The sequence below is a fragment of the Camelus dromedarius genome, chromosome 13 (assembly GCF_036321535.1).
Source record: "Camelus dromedarius isolate mCamDro1 chromosome 13, mCamDro1.pat, whole genome shotgun sequence".
Lineage (NCBI taxonomy): Eukaryota > Metazoa > Chordata > Mammalia > Artiodactyla > Camelidae > Camelus > Camelus dromedarius.
Window position 1 is genome coordinate 15,251,848 of NC_087448.1, and position 20,493 is coordinate 15,272,340.

General features: G+C 39.4%; 1 protein-coding gene across 3 annotated transcripts in view; it reads right to left on the reverse strand.

Annotated features, from left to right (window-relative positions):
- The window catches only part of GPC5 (glypican 5), a 1,164,489-nt gene that overhangs the window by 875,709 nt on the left and 268,287 nt on the right, over positions 1-20,493 (reverse strand). For all 3 annotated transcript variants that reach the window (XM_010980223.3, XM_064493032.1, XM_064493033.1), the window contains one exon: positions 3,686-3,811. In XM_010980223.3, the coding sequence (XP_010978525.1) occupies positions 3,686-3,811 (126 nt within the window). The remainder of the gene's footprint in view (positions 1-3,685; positions 3,812-20,493) is intronic.

The window sequence follows — 20,493 nt, forward strand, 5'->3', positions numbered from 1 at the left end:
TAAGTAGCTGTTACCTGAACTTCAATACTCAGAAAGGCAAGTGCAAACCATCACACAATCAATTTGTGGTCACAGAGAACTGAGAACGGAGTAAGGACCGGCAGGCCTTTCAGAGAACAATTTTATTTCATGATGAAGAGACAGGAGGAGTAGATAAGAGAAATTTTAAGAGACACAGACTACATGGGTTTCAGTAATATATTTTCATCTTTAATCAGAAATTGTTTGAACTGTGGACCTCAGTGTCATGAGAGTACGTATGAGATGCCTACAGTCTTTAAAATCATTTGAATTAAAACAGATTTTGTTTCATGAATTAAACAATGCTTATATGCTACAGCTATCTGAGATATTTTCATCTACAGTCACAAAGGAATTCCACCTCTTTTGATGAGCACAAAGGTAATCAGACCCAATTTTATAGGCCTGTCATAACATTGAAACAATCTGTATGGTTCCCCTATTTTTCAAGGCAGCACGTCTGGGAACATAAATAATCTTATCAATCATCTCCTAAAAATGCCTTCGGGAGAAGAAATCTTGCCAAAACAATCACTTCATTCTTACAATGAATGATAGACTCAGTCTTGGCCACCAATTTATTTTATTGATGTGTTTAGCAAAATTTCTCTAGAATGAACCTGATAACCCAGCATGAGAAAGGAAAAAACCTCCAACATCCCCAATGTGGTGTATGTTCACTTGATATTCATGTCTTCAACCATTATTTATCTCAACCAACTGCAGGCCTCTGAAATGAATATCTTACATGGGGATCTTAGTGCCTTCCCACACTGATCACGGCTATACTTCGCTTTTTTCTCCAGGAGAAAAGTAGCTAATAGTTCAGGATTGAAACATTCACCAGAACTTGACTTTATATTGAAGCTGTCTTAGATAACTTCAATAGTTCAATATTTAACCATATCCATTAATGCTTTGACAGACCTATATCACAGATTACTACAAAAATACAAATTGGTTAGAAATGAAATGTTAAAATAGCGCTTTTATTTCAAAAAAGAACTATAAAAGTAAGAAAATAATAATGGCCCATAACTCTGTCACTTTTTAACATCTGGTTTAACTAAGTATAAATAAATACAATGCAAATAAAATAATAAAAGCCTCCCCAGTATTTTTTAAGTATATTACCGGTTTTTTGTGTAACTGTCTGGAAATATTCCATGCAGAATGAATAAATATCACTATATTTACTTACTCAAATCTGTCAGTATAACATGTAATAAGCAATATTAGACTATTTCACTTAATAATTATTTGAAAGTATTCCACATTAGCAGATATAAATGTGCATAATTTTTGACTGAGAAATATTCCATGGTGACTATACCATAATCAATCAATCAGATATTTAGATTTTAGCATTGACTTTGCATTGAAAATGAAAAAAGTACTGTTCTAAATTTATGTCAAGAATTGGCTGAGCCATGAATGAAATTACAATTAAAATTATATCTTAAAAGTGTCAAAGTACCCATGAGGATTTTCTCAAGATCAAATAGCAAAGAGAACCACCCAGACAACTTACTCAGAAGCATTAGGGAATAACCTTTGGAAGACTTCAGTGAGATAACTCTTGTGAAACCTTAGCTGACTGCTAGAAAATAATTAGGGCTGAAAAATGTTCATTTGGGCAGTAGCCTAGAGATGGTGGCAGGGAGCCAGTGTGCGAGGTCATCTACTGGTCCAGAGAGGCCAGGGAAAGTGGTTGTGACCCATGAAGTAGGGACAAGGAGAAAAACATATCCTAAGGAAGGGAAAACATCACCCAAGGTGATGAGGCAGGAGGGTTGATTGAGAAAAAATTAAGCCAAGTGAAAAGTTTTCACTGGAGTGAACACTGTGCTCTTGGAAAGTCACTCCATGCCCTTGGAAAAGGCTGACAACAAGCGGCCAGGTGGTAGTGCAGGAAAGGGCAGACAAGAAAATAATGAGAATCGCTCACTTTCTTTGCCAGATGACATGCGGACACTTTCATAGAGAGTTCTTGCTAAAGATGAGCTTTCTGTATTCATAAACTATGAATGAAGTCTTAAAAAATCCATTATGAGGAAGAAAATATAATCTTTGATATTTTTAATAATACGATCCCTCTAAAAATTTTTCCCAAATCATTGATTTCTCCAACAGCATCTCCTGTTATGCAAATCCCAGAGCAGACAGTCAAGGGAAGAATGGGACAAATTGAAACGAAGGTTCTTGCAGCTCTAGAATCAAGTGTATAACGTCATACAATGTGCTCTATTAAATGTAGGTGTATTATATACTAAATCGCTCTTTATCAACATGAAATTCCCACTACCCCTTGAAGAAAAACTGTTCCTACACAGAAGTGTTCAATTGCAGTTTGAACACTGTGAAAGGAGAAAGTGTAAGTCACAGTAGAATTTAATTACGAAGTCTAAGCGGCAGAAATCTTATTAACATGAATATTATAAGGACTCAAAATACTATGCATGTTATGACTGCTCTCAGTAAAGGCAAGAAAGATATATTTAAAAATACATTTCAACATCCAAGGAGCATAATGAAAAAAGAGTACTAGCCATGTCAGCCAACTATTTATTTAAATTTAATTACAGTTCCTGTCTTCAATAATTATTTTCTATGAAATCTAAGGTTCCCTATGAGATATTCAGATATAAACTACAAGTAATCATTTAATATATCAGGAATATAACCTTTAACTGTAATGAATATGATCACCCAGAAATATGCAATCAGTTTTTATTATATAAATTTATATTAAAATTAATTACAGTATATATTTATCATAGAAAATTGAATTTGCTAAATGACATTTTGAATGAGCTCATCATTCTTGTGGTAACTAAACTCCATATCTTTACACAGAGTAGGCGTGTTTCTAAATCAGAAAGACTGCTCAAAACGAAATACACTAAAACATTCCAGCCCAAACCCAACACAGGCCCACAGCCTACCTAGAATAATCACCAGCACTGGAAAAATCAAAGGACTAATTCCCAGCCAATTATACTAACCAACACTATTCTTACAGAGGGAGAATTTAGGACTTTCTCAAGCTCAGGAGATTACCTAAGAGCGCAACCAGCTATGGGAAGCAAAGGAAAATAAACTGCCAAAGAAATTCTAGACAGTGGGGAGAAAAAGGTAGAAAAATTCACTCCTGAATTTGAGAAGAACTGACAACATGCAAATAAGCAATGCTTCAAACACAGAAGTACCAGCACTCTTACACACGCACGCGCACTTAGAGAGACAACTGCAGGATAGGCTTGTTCACACTGCTGTGACATATCTATGTTTCAACCAATCTTTGCACACCAATTCACATTTCACCGGATTTCCTCTTTTTAATACTAATAAGTGAAAATATATATATATTTGAGAAGGAAGACAGACTGGCTAGAAGTTAATACTTAACTGAAAAAGTGAGACTGTTGGGTAAGCCACAGATCGGTAGAAAACAAGAGAGAACTTTCAGAACATCACAGAATGCTAGCACATTTCCAAAATGTCAAAAAGGATCAAATTTATTTTTTAACAAACTCAAGGGAAGGAATTAATATATCCTCTAACCTGTGTGGCAAAGTTAAAACTGAAGGAATCCATTCAAGTTCTGGGAAAAGAAAGTAAGGATGCAGGTGGTTATGTTACGTTATATTTTCACAGAAAATACCTTTTGACTATATCTTCTCCACTCCAGCATGGCCGTCCATCACCAGCTGCTAATTCATTAACACAGAGCTGATCAGCCAGGCCGCCGTAGAATGTTCTGTACAGTCGAAGGCTGTTGATAAATTCTCTGAGTGGAAAAACAAGGAAAACAATTAAAACCAGAAATCCATCATACATGCCAATATAAATGGCATGATTTGTTATGCATGATGTTTACAATGCAGCTTTTTCATTTTTCTCTACTTATTTTCATATATTTAATACTTTACTAACAACTGAAACAAAAATTACACTTAAAAATATATTCGGATTTATTCTTTTAAATAGAAGTTTCCACTGGATATGAATTCTATATGACTCCAGGTTCAAGAAGTTGTGAATGGTATACACACAAACCCCACTTTGGCATCCCTAAAAGCCCTCACTAGCTACTGGCATCTAAACCACCTTCTTTTCCATATAGAAATATCAGAGGCTTAGAACAAGCTGACTGATTGCTTACTGATTAAAAGGTTAGTAGACTTGGGTGATTTTTCCATCTGGGACTTCTCTTTGATGTCTAAGAACATAAAGTAATATGTCTTTACTAAATATGAGAGAACTCAGATATGTAATGCATTTCAGAAGCATGAATAAAAAAGTTATTGGAAGGAGTAATATTTAAAATACATTGAGTTTTTTTCCCTCCCTCTCATACTACTTCCCCTTCCACTGTCAATTATTGGAAAGGAAAATTCAACAAAGAAAGTTGTTTTTTCTTTTCATTTTACCAAAAAAGAAAGGAGTAGGGCGGGGGATAAATTAGGAGTTTGGGATTAACAAATACACACTAATATATATAAAATAGATAAACAACAAAGGCCTACTGCATAGCACAGGGAACTATATCTAATATCCTATAATAACCTAAAGTGGAAAAGAATCTGAAAGAGAATATATACACTTATGTGTGTATATATATATATATATATATATATATATATATATATATATATAAAAAACTGAATCACTTCACTGTGCACCTGAAATTAACAAAACATCATAAATCAACTATACGTCAATTTTAAAAAGCAGTTTGTTTTTAATTTAGAAAGCCAAGACTTTTAAGTTTTAAAACCAAGGCTTTGAGGTCGCAAGAACTTGAGTTGTAGCATTTCAAAAGACCAAGTCCTATTTAGTTCTGATGTTTCTACATAAACAAGTGTTTTTGGGGAAAAAAATGAAAAGTCACTAGCCTGATACAGAGGAAACACCCCCTGGACTAGGAGAAGGAAATGCTGGAAAGAAAGCAAATTTTAGAAATTCAGGAATGAGTGATTAAAATGTAGCAATCTATGAGGGGGAGAGTATAGCTCAGTGGTAGAATGCATTATGCACAAGATCCTAGGTTCAATCCCCAGTACCACCACTTAAATACATACACCTAATTATCTCCCCCCCACCGAAAAAAAACCAAAACCAAAACCAAAAACTCTTAACACAAAATGTAACAACTACAAAACTGCATTCTCTACTGATATTTTTAAAATAATTTTTCTTTAAAATTGATATCAAAGAGAAGGGATGGCTCTAAATTATAGTTGGAATAACCAAATTTTTACAAATTAAATCTGATTTTGACAGCACTGAGGCTCTATCAATTCATAATTCTCTTATTGATTTTCAAAGAATAGTGGAAATTGCTGGAGTTGTAAATAACCACTAATCTGTAACTTTAAAATATGTAAGATCTACAATCATAGAGAAGATCAGAAGTTACCATGGCAAATGTTTGGTGAGTATTTAATCAAATTTTTAGCAAAGTTGTCCGGACAAGTGATAACAAAAGAGTAGCAGGAAACATAAGTCTCTAGCTCATGCTCAATCAACAAAAAATTACGCTTTATTTTCTCACTAGCAAAGTTAAATGTTTATCTATACTTTATTGATTTCCTCTAGAAAATAAGTCTCTCCATGATGGCTACGTCCCTACTAATGGTCATACATGAACAGATATCAATTCTCATCCTGCAGCTCCAACATAATTGATAAAACCAACTGGTTCTTTCCTAGAAAGGTAGGATTTTAATGAACAGAAAGATGTGTGACAAGTCCTGAATTCTGTTCACTATAAATGACCACCTGTTTGGAATCAAAGAATCTTCTAGAAATAAAGAGGCCTGGCACAAGTGGCTGCAAATGTTGAAACCTCCAAATTGATTGCGTAGAACTGAATAGTTCAATTTTTGGCCCCCAAACCTACTTCAATCTTGGTAAACGGTGCCCTCGTTTTATTTCTCCCTTCAAAACCAATGGCTCATAATGTGCAAAGCTTTACATCTTTCTTTTCCAGCCCCCATTCCCAATGCTACTGCCACTACCTTAGCTCAAGCTTTGATCGTCTTTTTCTGGAATTCATGCACCAGGAGGACATACCTCCAAACTGTTCCTTAACAATCACTTCCCATCCTCCATGAGAACCACCTTTTAAAATTCAAATCTGATGGTCCACAGATCATGCCACCCACTTGCTCAAAGCCATCAACAGCTCCCTATTCTCTACAGCATGAAATCCAAACTTCCTGGAAAGGTATATAAGGTATATATTTCTCTCCTCCCTCATTTCCATTTCAGCAATGACCCAAACTCTACTTTAGGGTTCTACAAAAGTAAGATGCTTGCTGTTCCCCCAGGCATACCTCCATGGCTCTGAGTGCATTCTCTCCAAAAGGATTGTCTCCTAGAAGATTTCCGCTCATTCTATAAGCCATCAGCTATCAATTATTTGTCAAAATACTAACCACTATGGAGTACCAAGCTCTGTGTTAGCACTAGGTGTTCACAGCTAAACGAAACGATCCCTGCTTTCTAAGAATGCACATTCTGGTAAAATCTATAATGATAATACAGTGTTAATAAGCAGTGGCACATTCGAGGACAAAGAAGGAATCAGGAAATAAAAAGATAACAGTGCAGTGTTCCACGCAAAAGCAAAGAGAGAGAACACTGTGTGTTCAGAGACTCACATGCAGTCAGTGTAGCAAGTGAGGAGGGTGCTTATGGGGAGGAGAGTTAAAGGTGGGAGGAGGCCAGATTATAGTCAGCCTTCTTGATCACCATAAACTGTTTCTGTTTTATTCAGAAGGCAGTGACAGCCATTAGACGTTTTCCAGCAAGCAAGTGCTGTCACCATCATCACAGTACCGTGGAAATAGACAGAATAGCAGTGAGGTCACTTAGGGGAATATAACCAAGGTCAGACAAAGAAATACAAGGATGTGAAAAAAAAAAACAAAAAACCCTCCCAGTGAGTGTCAGGAAGAGTGATAGATTTGGAAAACATTAGGAATCTTGAATTGACAGGTAAAGTAAATGTTTTAAGAGAACTTCTAATTGTCTTCCTCCCCTACTCAGGGGACTGCAGGAAAGGCTGTGTTATTCACTGAGGTAGGAAATAAAGAAAAGGAAACAGCACCTTCTCAGTGCCCCCCATGATATGAATGGTTGCCCTTATTTTGTTCAGTATCTTCATCTTTCCATGGCATAGATCACTTTCTATTCTAGCAGGTAACTTACTTATTTACTATGTTTTACTGTTTCTTATCTACCTCCCACTCAAGGATAAAGGATTCAGGCAGACAGGGTTTTTTTTTGTTTTTTTTTTGTTTGTTTGTTTGTTTTTTTTTTTTTTTGGTTTGGTTTGTTCACCTCTATAGATCTCAAAGCAGTGGTGAAGTCAGTCCATGGACTCAATAAATAGTTATTAAGTTAATAAATGGGTCATTAGCTTGTTCCCAAATGTCCCAATTCTCTACCTTCTGGGCACAAAGCCCCTTGGAGGTCAGCTTTGATTATGTAACATGCTCTGGGTTCTAGTAATGTTTGCAGAAGTGACGTTTGTCCCCATCAGGCTTAAGCTTTGGGGACCAAAGTGGCTCTGTCAGCTTCTGTTGCCCTCTGCCCTGCTGGAAGGCAATGCAGCTGCTCTGTCGTTCTGAGGCTGAAATTCAGAGCATCGGCGACTTGAGCAGCACCCCTGCTGGTCTGAAGTGGGCACAGGTTGTGAACAAAAACAATTTGCTGGTTCTAAACCAGTGGCAGGTTGAGGTCATTGGCCACCACATCACAACTTGGTCTCGTTCAACTGATACAAAGATAAGAAAAGCAAATTAATAACTGATGGATCATAAATTCTGGAAAGAAGAGAGAGGATGGATTACTGAAAACAGCATGGTTAGCTTAGGAGCAAATTCTCTGAAACTAAGATAATAGAAGAAATTCTATGTGACTGTTGAGATAAGGTCTGATTTGTGAGGACAGTAACTGAGGAGAGAACCTACTTTGGAACTCTATATTCCATGTTTGGCAGTTTTTAGGTCACAGGAGTTCAGAGTAGTGTTGCAAAAAGTGGTGGCATTGAAGGACCAGGAGATCTATACTGCATATAGAAAAATAACACAACATTGTAAAATGATTATAAATCAATAAAAATATGTTAAAAAGAGAAAAAAAGAAAAATAACAGTAATAATTGAATTGGCAATAAATAAAGGGGTTAAATCATTGGTAGTCATAGGGAGGTTAAAAACATTTATCTTCTGCCACAGAGCCAGTTAATGTTGATCATGGTAGAAGAATCCATACTTCAGTTCCCAGATTAACACTCAGTCACCTTTTAAAGAAAATGCACAAGGCCTTCCTTTTTCAGTTTTACATGAACTGTCTCAATGAATAAAATATTGTATTCTTTGGATGATTCAAAATTTAAGTTGCTGGAAGTGTGACTATATCCATACAATTATTTTTCTACAGTCATGAGAATATTTCCAGTTAAAGTTAGGAGAAAAATCAATGTAAGGAGATGCTAGAAGCTGCAGCTGATTATCCTTGAGGGGCCTGTTACATGCATGTTGGTTGCTCATCCCAGTCTTAAGACATCTCTAGAATATAGAACACAAATGTAAATATCAAGAGCAACACTTTAAAATATGTTTTTTTAAAGAGGATGCCTTGTCAGAACATTTATTCAAAGCCTATGTCAGGGCGTTATGCAAATTTGTAATTTCTCATTTGGGATTGCAAATGATATCTCTGACTCCAGTTTTGCCCTCCCACCCTCCCTTCAATGTATGCCTCAAGCTATCACCAGAATCAGCTCCAGAAAACATCCATAACCCTTTTCTGCTTTAAAATCTTAACCATTCGGGTCAAATGTCTCACCGTGGTTCAGAATCTCTCCACTCTTTGCCCCTTTGTTTCCCATGACAGACTCCTTCCCTCCAGTCACACGCCCCAGCAAAAAACCACACACTTCTACTGCGTAAGAAATCTCAATATTTACTGCATAAGATTCCAAGGTGAGCGCACGCAGTTTCTTCCACCCAGAATTAGCTTCCCTCCCACTTCCGTCTCCCAACCTTCTGTCCTTCCTTCAGGATCCAGTTTAAACCTCCTCTCCTCTCTGTCTCCTGGCCTGACCAGCCTGTGAAGCTTTTGTTGCTTCATCCTGTTTCTTGTGCCACACTTGGCATCTGTTTATTTCACCCTGGGTATCTGGTGTTGCAGTTTCTGTTTGTATGCCTGCCTCCCTGACTAGAGGGTGCGTTCTCTAAAGATGAGACCCACGTCTTCTTTATACCCCCAGGCTTTGGACCACAGTGTGGTGCCCAGTGGGCACTCAGCAAAGTCTTGTTGAACTGGCTCCAGCTGTGGTGTTAGTTTTCAACAACTTCCAGAATTAGATGTTTCTACATTTTTTTTAATGACAAATGATAATTTAAAGTCCTGACAGAGCTCAGTCGACTTGGGAAACTTTATATTAGGGGACCCACTCCTAGACTGTGGAGAAATATCACAAGGACCTCTCTGGTGTGTTACATTAGAAGATGGAAGAAATCAAATGGGCAGGACTACAAGCTGTGCCAGATTCTACTAAACAGGTTCAGGACAGAATCTCTGTATCCATGTGATGCAGAAATGAATATGGAATGGCACATTACTATTTAGTCACACTCCTGTGTAAGACAGCTATCATAATTCATATATCACAGATATACTATATTTATAAGGATAGAGTTAGAGAGAGCCTTAGAAATCATCTAACCTATCTGTGCTTTATCACCACCGAGGAGACCTATAAACTGTCTACCTTGATTTCTCCCTCAGACATTCAGATTTCACATTTTGGGGTAGGACTCAAATATCCTGAGTTTTTCTAAAAGCTTCCTACAGGATCCTAATGAGTAGCCTCTTATTTTATAATCCAGGAAAGTGAAAACCAGAGAAGTGAAAGGACTTGTGAAAAGTCAGTAAGTTAGTAATTCATTTAGTTACTGAGTCGGGAATTCAGTCAATGTAGACCTCAGAACCACTGTATCTGTAATTAATGAAAAATGCCATCACTTAGCAATGTCAGGTAGACACTGGATATTTGATAAAGTCGAAGTAGCATGAATCTTTACAGAGAAGAATAATACTTCCATCTGTTTCTAAAATCTTACAGAAATGATCAAGCTTAGTTGTAGCTTGGTAGACGAGAAAACAGATACTTCACCTCTTCCTGCCAGAATCTACACTTAGAAAGTAACATGTTTAGACAGGTTTTATCTGTATCTCTTTACCAGTCTGAAAGGTCTGGTGTTGGAAGCAGAGAGTGGAGTAAATTCTGATCGCTGGCTAATGAACAGCTTCGCACGGCATTGTGCGAAGAGGGAAAAGGCTGTAGCACAACTGCTCATTCACAGCGTACAGCCTCCTTTGCCCCGAGCTTCCTGAAGGCAGGAGAGGAACACGGAGCAGCCTAGTTATTGCTTCATTGCTTCCCATGCCCTGGAGGCCAGCAGAGCCAGAAAGGGCTCCTGACCCATCACGTGGCAAAAAAAAAAAAAAAAAAAATGAAAGGAAGTGCAGCTCCCCCTGAAGTTGTCATTTCTAGTTCGGCTGACACAGGAATGCCCTGTTACTGCTCTAAAACTGAGTGACACTTCCAACTGGCTTTCCCATTATCATTTGACTTTAATCATTTTTAATGACAAGAGCAACTCATCTTTTTGTGAGCAGGAAAATAGTGAAAAGGCACATGAAGAATAAGTTAATATCTGTCTCTCCACAGTGTTTCCAACCTCCCTCCTGAGGGAGCCAATGTTAACAACCTGGTGCACTTTTTTCAGCTTCCTCTATGCGCAAGCTAACCAATAACCAAAAACACAGACAGAGACAGAGACGGTTTAGTTTTACAAAACTGGGACCAAGCTGTACACATACACACAGCTGGCTTTTCTCACTTGACAATGTATCGTGAACTCCTTTTAGGCTAATAAATCCAGGTCTTATTTTTCTATAGCTGTATAATATTCCAAAACCTGCACAGAGCAACACTAGCATAATTTATCAAACTATTCCACTGAGCCAATTTTCACTTTTTAATTTATGAGGCCGACCTGTTCCTCTTACATAAGAAGAGTGACAACCACGTGTTTTGAACTTTGCTGACTTTCTAGAGAGCCGTTTTCACTTAAGCATATGGCTCTAATCTACATTTGATTTTGCATTTCACTTCATTAGACTGTTGCTGGAAACAGCTGTGTTCAAAAGGCAACCCTTTCAATCTTCTGTCTTCATCTAGTGGGCATTTGTTTTCATTTCAGAACGTTTATAAACTGTCGCCGTAGAGCGCTTCCTCGTCTTTTCTCCCCTTGAACACCATATAAAAGAGACTTTTTAATTTTGGCCAAGGCTAATTATCTGGAAAGTATTGGAGAAGAATCTGATTTTCAAATGGAACTTGTCTCTGCGTAATGTTTCAGACCACACGTTTCTGTATTTAATGACATATTGATTTTTTTTTTAGCCCTCACGTCAGTTCGCACATAATACAGAACCGAAATTAAAAGCAGCGCCTCACACGCTGTTTGAAAATATCTGTAGAACAGAGGTCAAATGTGCAGTTTGCTAGTTAATGGCCCGAGGCAGAGTTAAGGTTAATGTGGCACTAATGAACAGGCTCAAACCTGCGGAGATGTCTGACCACGGCTGTCAAACAGGAGACAGTTAAAATGTCAGTATCCTGCCCGGCAGAGGAAACGCATAATTACATGTTTCTAGATAAGGACTGTTTTCTCTTGCAATGCTGACTCTGTTTCATCATTTTACTTAATTGTCAACGAAATCATTCTAGTTGACAAAATACTGATATACATCTTGAGAAGAGACTTATAAAGATTTCTCTCGATTTCTGTTCTACAGCAATAATCGTTGTAAATGCTTGGTGATAATTAAATATATACAGGCAGACTGGCTCTTGGGAGAAATGAAATCAAGTTTCCTGGCCCCTCTCTGATCGGAGAGATGGGGGCAGAAGGTGAATGTAACACTTGGAAGCAAAGCAATAAATGGCACCAACACATTTCATCACAAACAGAAGTGTGTTTCGAGCACATTGCCATTCATATTTGATTAAAAATAAAATACTTCTTTTTGTTCTAAGAGAGTAACTCAGAAAGTCTGCTCTGTGAACCCCACGTGAACCCGCCACTCACGATGGAAGTTGTGACCTAAGAAACCGCACCATTCTCAAAGAGAAGGATTTTTTTTTTCCTTCGGACTAAATGACTTCTGGTTTCTTCCTCCTGTTGGGAAGTCTTCTTGTTCGTGAGAGGAGACTGTCCTTCCTTAGCAGATGCCCTGTGCTTTCTCAGCAGCACTGCTGGGGTTCAGGTGGGCGGTAGGTTGAGAAGAACCAGGGAAGATAACGGGGAAGAGCCTGGAACTACGCTAACACCCTCCCAGCCCCTCTGCAGAGGATTCCTTGCTGGCAGGCACTGCACGTTGCAGACTCCCAGGTGGTGATCTGACACCAGCCTTGAGCTGGACGTGCAAAGCCACCTAAACAGTTCAGACACCTCCATGCGCACTTTTCGATATCCCTCAATCCCAACACATTCCTATTTAATGCACCAGTAAAAAGCACCCTTTCCAAAAGCATCCTCCTCTAAAGGGAGTGATTTAAACCTGATGTCAAAACGAGGTTTTCAGAACAAGCTCTCATCCCATTTTCCCATGTTGTAAAATGTACCTCAAGAAGCACTTACTCTGTTCTCCATTAAAAAGGACATTAAACCAAGACCTTAACTCATTTATAAAAATAAACACAGGACCAAGCACCCAGTATTTAAACAAATCAGATAGTAATAAACTGAGCATCCATCCCAAAAGAGATGTGATATAATATCTCCTACCTCGTAACTTTTTGTTCATTTTAATAAAAAAATGTAATTATTTGTTCAGTTCCACTAGTTTCAAGAAGCATGCTATTAATTTTTCAATAGAAAAAAATGCCTAGGACCTGACTGGGTCAAGACCAATGAGAAGATTAAGCTAAATGGGATATTTGCAAATCTAACGATTCTAATATAGGTCATTTACACAAAGAAACATACCTGTATTTTGAGATTCAGCATTTTAGGTCAAAGCTTGAAAGTTACTCTCTTTCGCATTAAGATATTTTCTGTGTTTGCTAACATTTCAACTATAAACTCCATGGCTAGGGGACAATGAAAACATATTCAGAACAATATTTTCCTCTCTCAGCATGAGCAGAATGTTAACAAAAAACTTTAACTTTGACAGTCTGCCAAAAAATGGCCCTCTTCCTCATTTCTTCTTTTCTCTTTTATTTTATGACTTTCATCAGATATTCCTGGTCACCTCCACGTACAAACCTGTCTGATTGCTGGACAATATACACCTAGTACAAACTATTCTCACTTCTATTTTCAGTTACTGTATACCTCTCAGGGCAACTATTTGTGTTCCTGGATTCTGATATCAAGATGGCCTTTCAGGTCAGGAAATCTATAGTAAACAAGGTTCAAAGAAATTTATTTTAGTCTTCAATTATATCCCTATTATTCTAATAATTCTCATTTTGGAAGAAATTACTTTTGAACATTACCTGTAACCCAGGTATTATGTATTCCCAGCTTCTGAAAGGTGGCACAGAATACTGCTGACTAAGGTTGAAAAACATATAATCACATTTCCCCAATTATGACATCTAAAATATAGTCCATATGATCAGAACTAAATACATCCTTCCATTATGATTATTCATACATACTTTTATTTTATATAAGGCTTAACTTACACTAGAAAATGCAGACAAACCAAATACACTGAAGATTATAAATCCTTTGGAGTCCCTCAATTTGCAGGACCCAAAGTTGCAGCGTTCCATGTCTAACAAGATCTTTGCTGAAGGAGGGACAAACCAGCACAGCAAAAGGAGCACCTTAGACCTGCTGATCTTCAAAAGCCATCAAACAGAATAAATCGTAATTTTTTAGTAGAAAATTTAATTCTGAAAGTCGGCAAGTCTATGAATATGACCCTAAACAGAAAGAATCATCCCAAAACTACCGTCAAACTTTCACCAGGCGGACTTCCAAGAGAAAGATTCCACATGTGATTCTGGAGACCATGTTGTGCCCTAGAAATGGTTGACAAAAATTTGTGTGTTGGAGTGAAGATGAGAAAAATTTTTTTAAAGCAGTGCCTCTATCAAGTGATTTATTTCACTCTAGAAACATTTCATACATTTTTGAGGACACTTATGGAGGAATTGACACCTCTGTCTTCCATTCAACAAGCAGCTGGATAAAAATATGAGCATCTCTTGGTTCTACCTGCTCCCCATTTTTCCCTCTTATCTGTATGCCTGATTTAGACACTGCAAATGCCATGGATAGATTTAAACTGATGGAACATTCTTTGCTATGCAAACCAAGTGGAAGAAAGTGCTTGACGCTCTTGCTGTAGATGGAGCCCTCATGATGCTTCTAAATATAATTAATTTTGCTACTTTAGTAAAAGAAATGAGCCTCACTCATCATCCTGATGCAGGTCCCATAGATTCTGCTAAAAATTCTGAAATAGCTTTTATGTACCCCTATAAAAATCATCAATTTCAATATGACACAAATTTAAGTCCTCCTCATCTCTTACAAAGCTTGAGAGAAAAAAATCGAGTTGAATTTGAGGTTCTTTTCAACTCTGCAGACATTCACTAACTTTCCAAAGGAAAATGGATAGAAGATTCACTTTTTGTGAGAAGGAAGGAAGAAAGGAAGGAAGAAAGAGGGGGAGGAAGTGGAGGGAGAGTAGAGGAGGAAACCTATTCTCAAGTATATTATACAAGGAGAAATTTATTCACAGCTTGATGTTCTTGGTGGGGGTATATTTTGAGCCACATAAATTAGATAACCCTACAGTCATGATTATAAACACTACTGAATAGCTTCTAGCTCATCTGGCAAAGCTGCTACTTACTGGGAAATAGAAGGTTTTTGGAGAGCCAGTTTGAAAAAATGTCCAATTTAAAGGTCATTTTCCTATGGCTAAGAAAAATTTTTATTATTCTTTCTGCAGTGAGGAATTTGAGATTTCTACTCACATTAACTAAAATCTGACAGCCTCAACATTACAGATGTCATAAATTAACTTGAAGCCCAAAGCATTATGGACCATCAATATAACTTGAATTTAGAATAAATCTCATGTTCCCTGATTTAAGCCTATTTTCATCTAAGCAAGTAAGCGATGAGAATTCTAACTGTAGACACTGATAACCACATAAGTTTGCTTCCCGTAATTTTCAATAATGTTACCATTAAAACAAAGTGAGCAGCATCCACTGGACACCAACCATGTGCACGGAACCACATCTAAGACCATCACAATTTCAACTTCTAGTTTATACCAAGTAGTTGGACCATCTCTCCTTTCAGCACAAATATTGTTGACTATGGGCTTAATTTTCCATCACTTGGATTTAGTTTCAGATATTCCATGAACTGGTCGTTAATCTTTCCATGAACGTCTAGAAAGTAAGAGTAAACCCAGTTTCAAGTTTTTATTTTTTATGTTCATTTTAGGTGGAGCCACTGCTTTTCAGTGCAGCAAAATTTTGCAGGTATTTGTTTATGAACTTTCTTTTTCTGGGATGTGTTTCTCAAATTCTCAGTGGGATACATGACCTGCAGAAGGTTAAGCACCACTAGCCTAAACTTTTGCCATATGTTTGCTCTGCCTTCTGGCATTCCTTCTTCCTGTGGGCCTGGGTTCTGACCCCTGGGGTCTTGCCCTTCATTATTCACGTGGGGCTTGGCGCTGGCCTGCCTGGTGCTCGTGTTTCCTTCGCCCTGCTCTGGCCTGGCCTCTGGCCCCCTCTCCAAAGCTTGACCTTCACCTGCCCTCCCCCGGATGCCCTCACTGCCACCACTCACTAAGCACTGTTTTAAATTAAACAGAAATGTTCTTATTGAAGGGAACATGACCTTTTATTTTAGTAAATTAAACTTACAGGTAATAAATAATAATGGCACCTCAAAGAAGCACTAACTTCCTCTTAGGAAATAGATTGGAAATTGCTTTCTCCAGTCCTATAAATGGTATTAAATTTTTTCTCCAAGAGGTGACTGTTTCCTGACCCAGGGATATTTTCATCCACTGAGTGTGTATACACACAATTCATTAAGCCCAGTGTATCAATGCTCCTTTACCCACATAAACAATATACCCAGACACACATATCAAGAACTTTGAAAATTAATTAATCTTGGTTTCACTAATAAAGTATTTCGCTAAATAAGGTTTGATAATGTAGCTATAAATTCACCTATTTTAAGTTAAGTGATCCTATTTAATAAGAACCTTTTGAGCTATCTTGGCAATAACCCTAAATAACATTAAGTGTTCTTCACTCAGTATGTGTCTAAGGTTTCTTCCTATCCTGATTTAGTCATTTTTAACCACATCACTCTGTTCTTTCATGATGTCTGGGGTAACAATTAATTTGCTTTCCCAGACAGATCCGGCCTGAATAAGAATCATGCCCTGCCTCATTCCTCTCCTTAAACTATGCAATTTCAAGTGTCCTCTTTAGTTCCCATCCTCCACAAATAAAATTGTTCCTGTTCCAAGTGGTAAAATTCTCACTCAAATCAAGATGTAATCATCACATTAGCATAAAGCGGAACTCCCTATTGATACAATATTCCCAGATAAGTTCTGAAGAGAAAATGGAAACAAAAATTAATAATTTATATTGTTTCCAACATTAAAAATCTAATGTTTCTAAAAATTCTCCTTTCCCCACCTTCACATCAAAACATCTCTAACATGAAAAATATCTGACTTGTACTGAGCACCTAAGACAGTGTCTGTTGCCCCATTACACACACATGCAAGCCGCCGACCCCCTTAATTGGCACATTCTTAAATGAGAGCTTTGGCTAATTGGAATGCTTGCTGGAGAACAGATGGGGCACTGGTGTTGAGACTCTGTCTTAATTTATTGTCCTGGGGTTTTCCTAATTACCCACTTAATTGGCACAGCCACGCCACTTTGAAATAATAATGTACAGCTAATTATCACCGATTTAAGCTTGCTAATAGCTTATTCTTACCAGCTAACTTCAAGAAATCAAGCGGTGGGCAGGAACTGCCACAGGGAAACCACTCTGCCTGGGCTGGTTTAGACAGTGCAGTGTCCTTTACAGCTGGCTTTGGTTTCTGCCCCAAAAAGGCTAAGTAGTGACCCTTTGCTAGGTGTTTAAAGGAGCAGTAGCTTTCCCTTGCCTCTCTCAACTTTTGGAGACCTTTGTAACCGGCATCTCAATAACTCAAGTCTCTAAATAGCTCACTATCAGCCTGCTACATCCATGGGGAAAAACAGCATAGATTGAATAAATGCATCTCCAAAATCTGATCAAAGCATAAATAAACTGTAGAGTTGATCTCTTCTTTTTCTGAGCTCACAGAAGACTGATCGACTCCATCAACAAGCTTATTTAACACAACCCTTAGGTCCAGAGGCAGATTTTACCAAGTACATTCCTTCTTCAAATGTTAGAACAAGAAGTCAATGCATTCAACAGGAAGGTTCTCTATGAATTCAGAGGAAGAAGGGAGAGAAAAAACAAAACAAAATCACAAAAGAAGTTAGGAACTTAGGAATGCATAGAGAGATACCTCTCTTGAGGATAGGAGAATATACCTCTGTTTACACTGAGTCTGCAGTTGTTTTAGTAGCTTGTGCAGACATCGCTCGGTCAGACTCCCTAGAAGCAGCGCCTGAGACAGGAATGTGGATGCAGAGGACTGACGGAGGGACTACTCTTCAGAGCGAGGTTGTGCAGGAAGAGGGATACAAGGCGGAGGAAGAAGTTAAGCAGTGCTGTTGTCTCAGCTTCAGCCAGATTCCACAGGGAGTGCTGAAGTGCAGATTTCACCACATAACTGGCTCCACCACCCTGAGCAAAGGGCAAGCCTTTTCTCCCCCAGTGTCAGTCACTACCTGCCATCTGCCACTCAAGGGGAGAGGCAGGCAAGAGTTGAAGCCCCTCTCCCAGGTGGATGGGGTGGTGTGGTAGGCTGCCAAAATGTTGGTAGAAGTAAGAGATTTGTTAGCAAAACAGCACAAAAGAGAGGAAGAGGGTAATGGAGTATAATGGAGGTACTTACATTGTTCAATGAAGTGGTAAAGCTTTTAATTTAAAGTAAATGGCAAAAATTAAAAATCCGTATTGTCCTCTCTATGATAACCATTAATGAGAATAATAAACACAAGACTAAAAAGCTATGAGGATAAAACATAATAAATACTAGCTAAACTCAAAAGAAGGGAAGAAAGGAGGAATAATGAATAAAAAAACAAGGGATGGGAGTGTGGGTACAGTTCAGTGGTTGAGTGCATGCTTAGGATACATGAGGTCTGGGTTCAATCCCCAGTACCTCCACTAAAAAAAAAAAGGACAAAGAGAAACCAAAGAACAAGATGGTAGCCTTAAACCCAACTACTACTTCAGTATGCTATATATCTTGTAAAACACTGTAGCACCCATCTAAAATTGAGTCATTTATGTCAAGGACAAAATGGAGACATCAATGCAGGTGCATAGAGGAAACATAACCAAATCTTACAGGCATTTACAGCCCTTCTCAGACATGAACAGAAGACATCACCCAATCCCCAAACACCAAGCATGCTCATGCCACCTCTGGGCCTCCTGTTCTCCAAAATCAGCTACCGTGATCCAAGTAAGAAAAAAGACCAATGGGAAACCAGTCACCTGAAGAAGCCAAATAACTTTCATATTTATCCCATTAAAAATCCCTCAGGGGAGACGGAGAAGATGGCGGAGTAGAAGGACGCTCGCAGGTCACCCTCTCCCACAAATACACCAAAACCCACATCTACAGACCCACTCAGCCAACCAGAGCACCTGTGGAACTCCGACAGAACATCGCCCTCTTCAAAAGATAAAGACGCCAAAAATCTGGTAGGAGAAAAGGAAAAGAGAAAGAACAAAAGGCAAAGCAGCGCGGGACGGGTCCCGCGGGGAGGGAGCGGCAAAGAAGGACTGGCGCTCCCTCGCTGGGTCTCCCCTCTCCAACTGAGAGGCCAGCGGGACGGAGGGTGAGCCTCCGAGGCTCGTATCTGTACAGAGCAGCCCTTGACTAACAGAACTAAGTTAAACGGGCACAGAGCGTCCCCCCGACACCCAGCCTGAGATGCGGGCCGGCAGCCGCGGGCAGGGCCAGGCTGCCCAAGCCGGGCGGAGGATGGGGGCAGCTGCACGGAGGCAGCCCCGGGGGAACGCAAGGGGCTGCGCGCTGTGGCTGTGGGTGCACAGGGCAGAACAACCTGGGCTCTCCATAAAACAGCAAGGTTGATGTGCTCTCCGGGGAAGGGTGCACACCCCCATCTCTGAAAACCCGCGGAAAGTTTCTGGGGAAAGAGAGGAGGGGCTCAGGCACAGCCGCCATATCCTCCGCGCTGAGCACTCAGGCGGGGGCGGCGGCGAAACCTGCATCCGCACCGAAGGGCTTAGCAGCCTCAAAGGCCAGACTGAGACTGGCCTGCAGCCCCGGGCAGATAGGATCCTTCCATCCTCGTCCCTCAGAGAACTTGCTCCACAAAGACAAACAAGGAGCTGGGTTTTGGCTCGGAGCAGGGACAGCGCTGTCCCTCGGTCTTCCCCGAGCCCACCCACAGAGCGCCAACCAGGGCGGAGCGCGCAGCCGCACAGAGCAGCTGAGCTGCTGTTGGCAGCGGCGCAGGTAGAGCGAGAGCGGCCCCCCGCCTTTCGGGCAGGAACACAGCCCCTGACCGAGGTGCTGGGAGGGGGCACGACCCGCCCTCCTACCCGGCCAGTCTGCAACATCTGACTGCGGCATCCGGAGGGGCAGCGACCCGCCCACCCACAGCAGAGAGCTGCACCTGACCCAGTGTTAGGAGGAGGCGCGATCTGCTTGCCGACAGGTGCTGGGAGCAGCACAGAAGAGGGCGCCAACGGAGGGCCTCTGAAAACAGCAAGCTGAGCTTCCAAAACAGGACGAAGACAGAAAGACTTCACATTAAAAGCACACAGACTCCAGGAGAACACCGACAAACCCACCCCCCCCCTTTTTTTTTTAAATCTGTTTTTACCTGTTCTATTTTCTATTACTCTCTTAATCTTTACTTCTTAATTCATTTCTATTTCTCTTGGGTTTTGATGTCCTGCTATTGATTAGGCACAGGTTTCAAATACATCTATTCATCTCCCCGCCCCCGTTTTTTGGAAAGGTTTCAAAAGGACGTCTCAACCCGATTAATACTCTGCTTCAACTCACTCTTATATTATTCATTATACACTGTTTTCAAACCCTCTTTCTCCCTTCTTTTAAAATTCTTTCTCTCTCTCTCTTATTTTTTTTTTCTTTTTTTCCTAAGTTCTAGTCCTAAATAGGCATCAGATAGATAAAATCCTTAAGGACCAAAATAAACAAC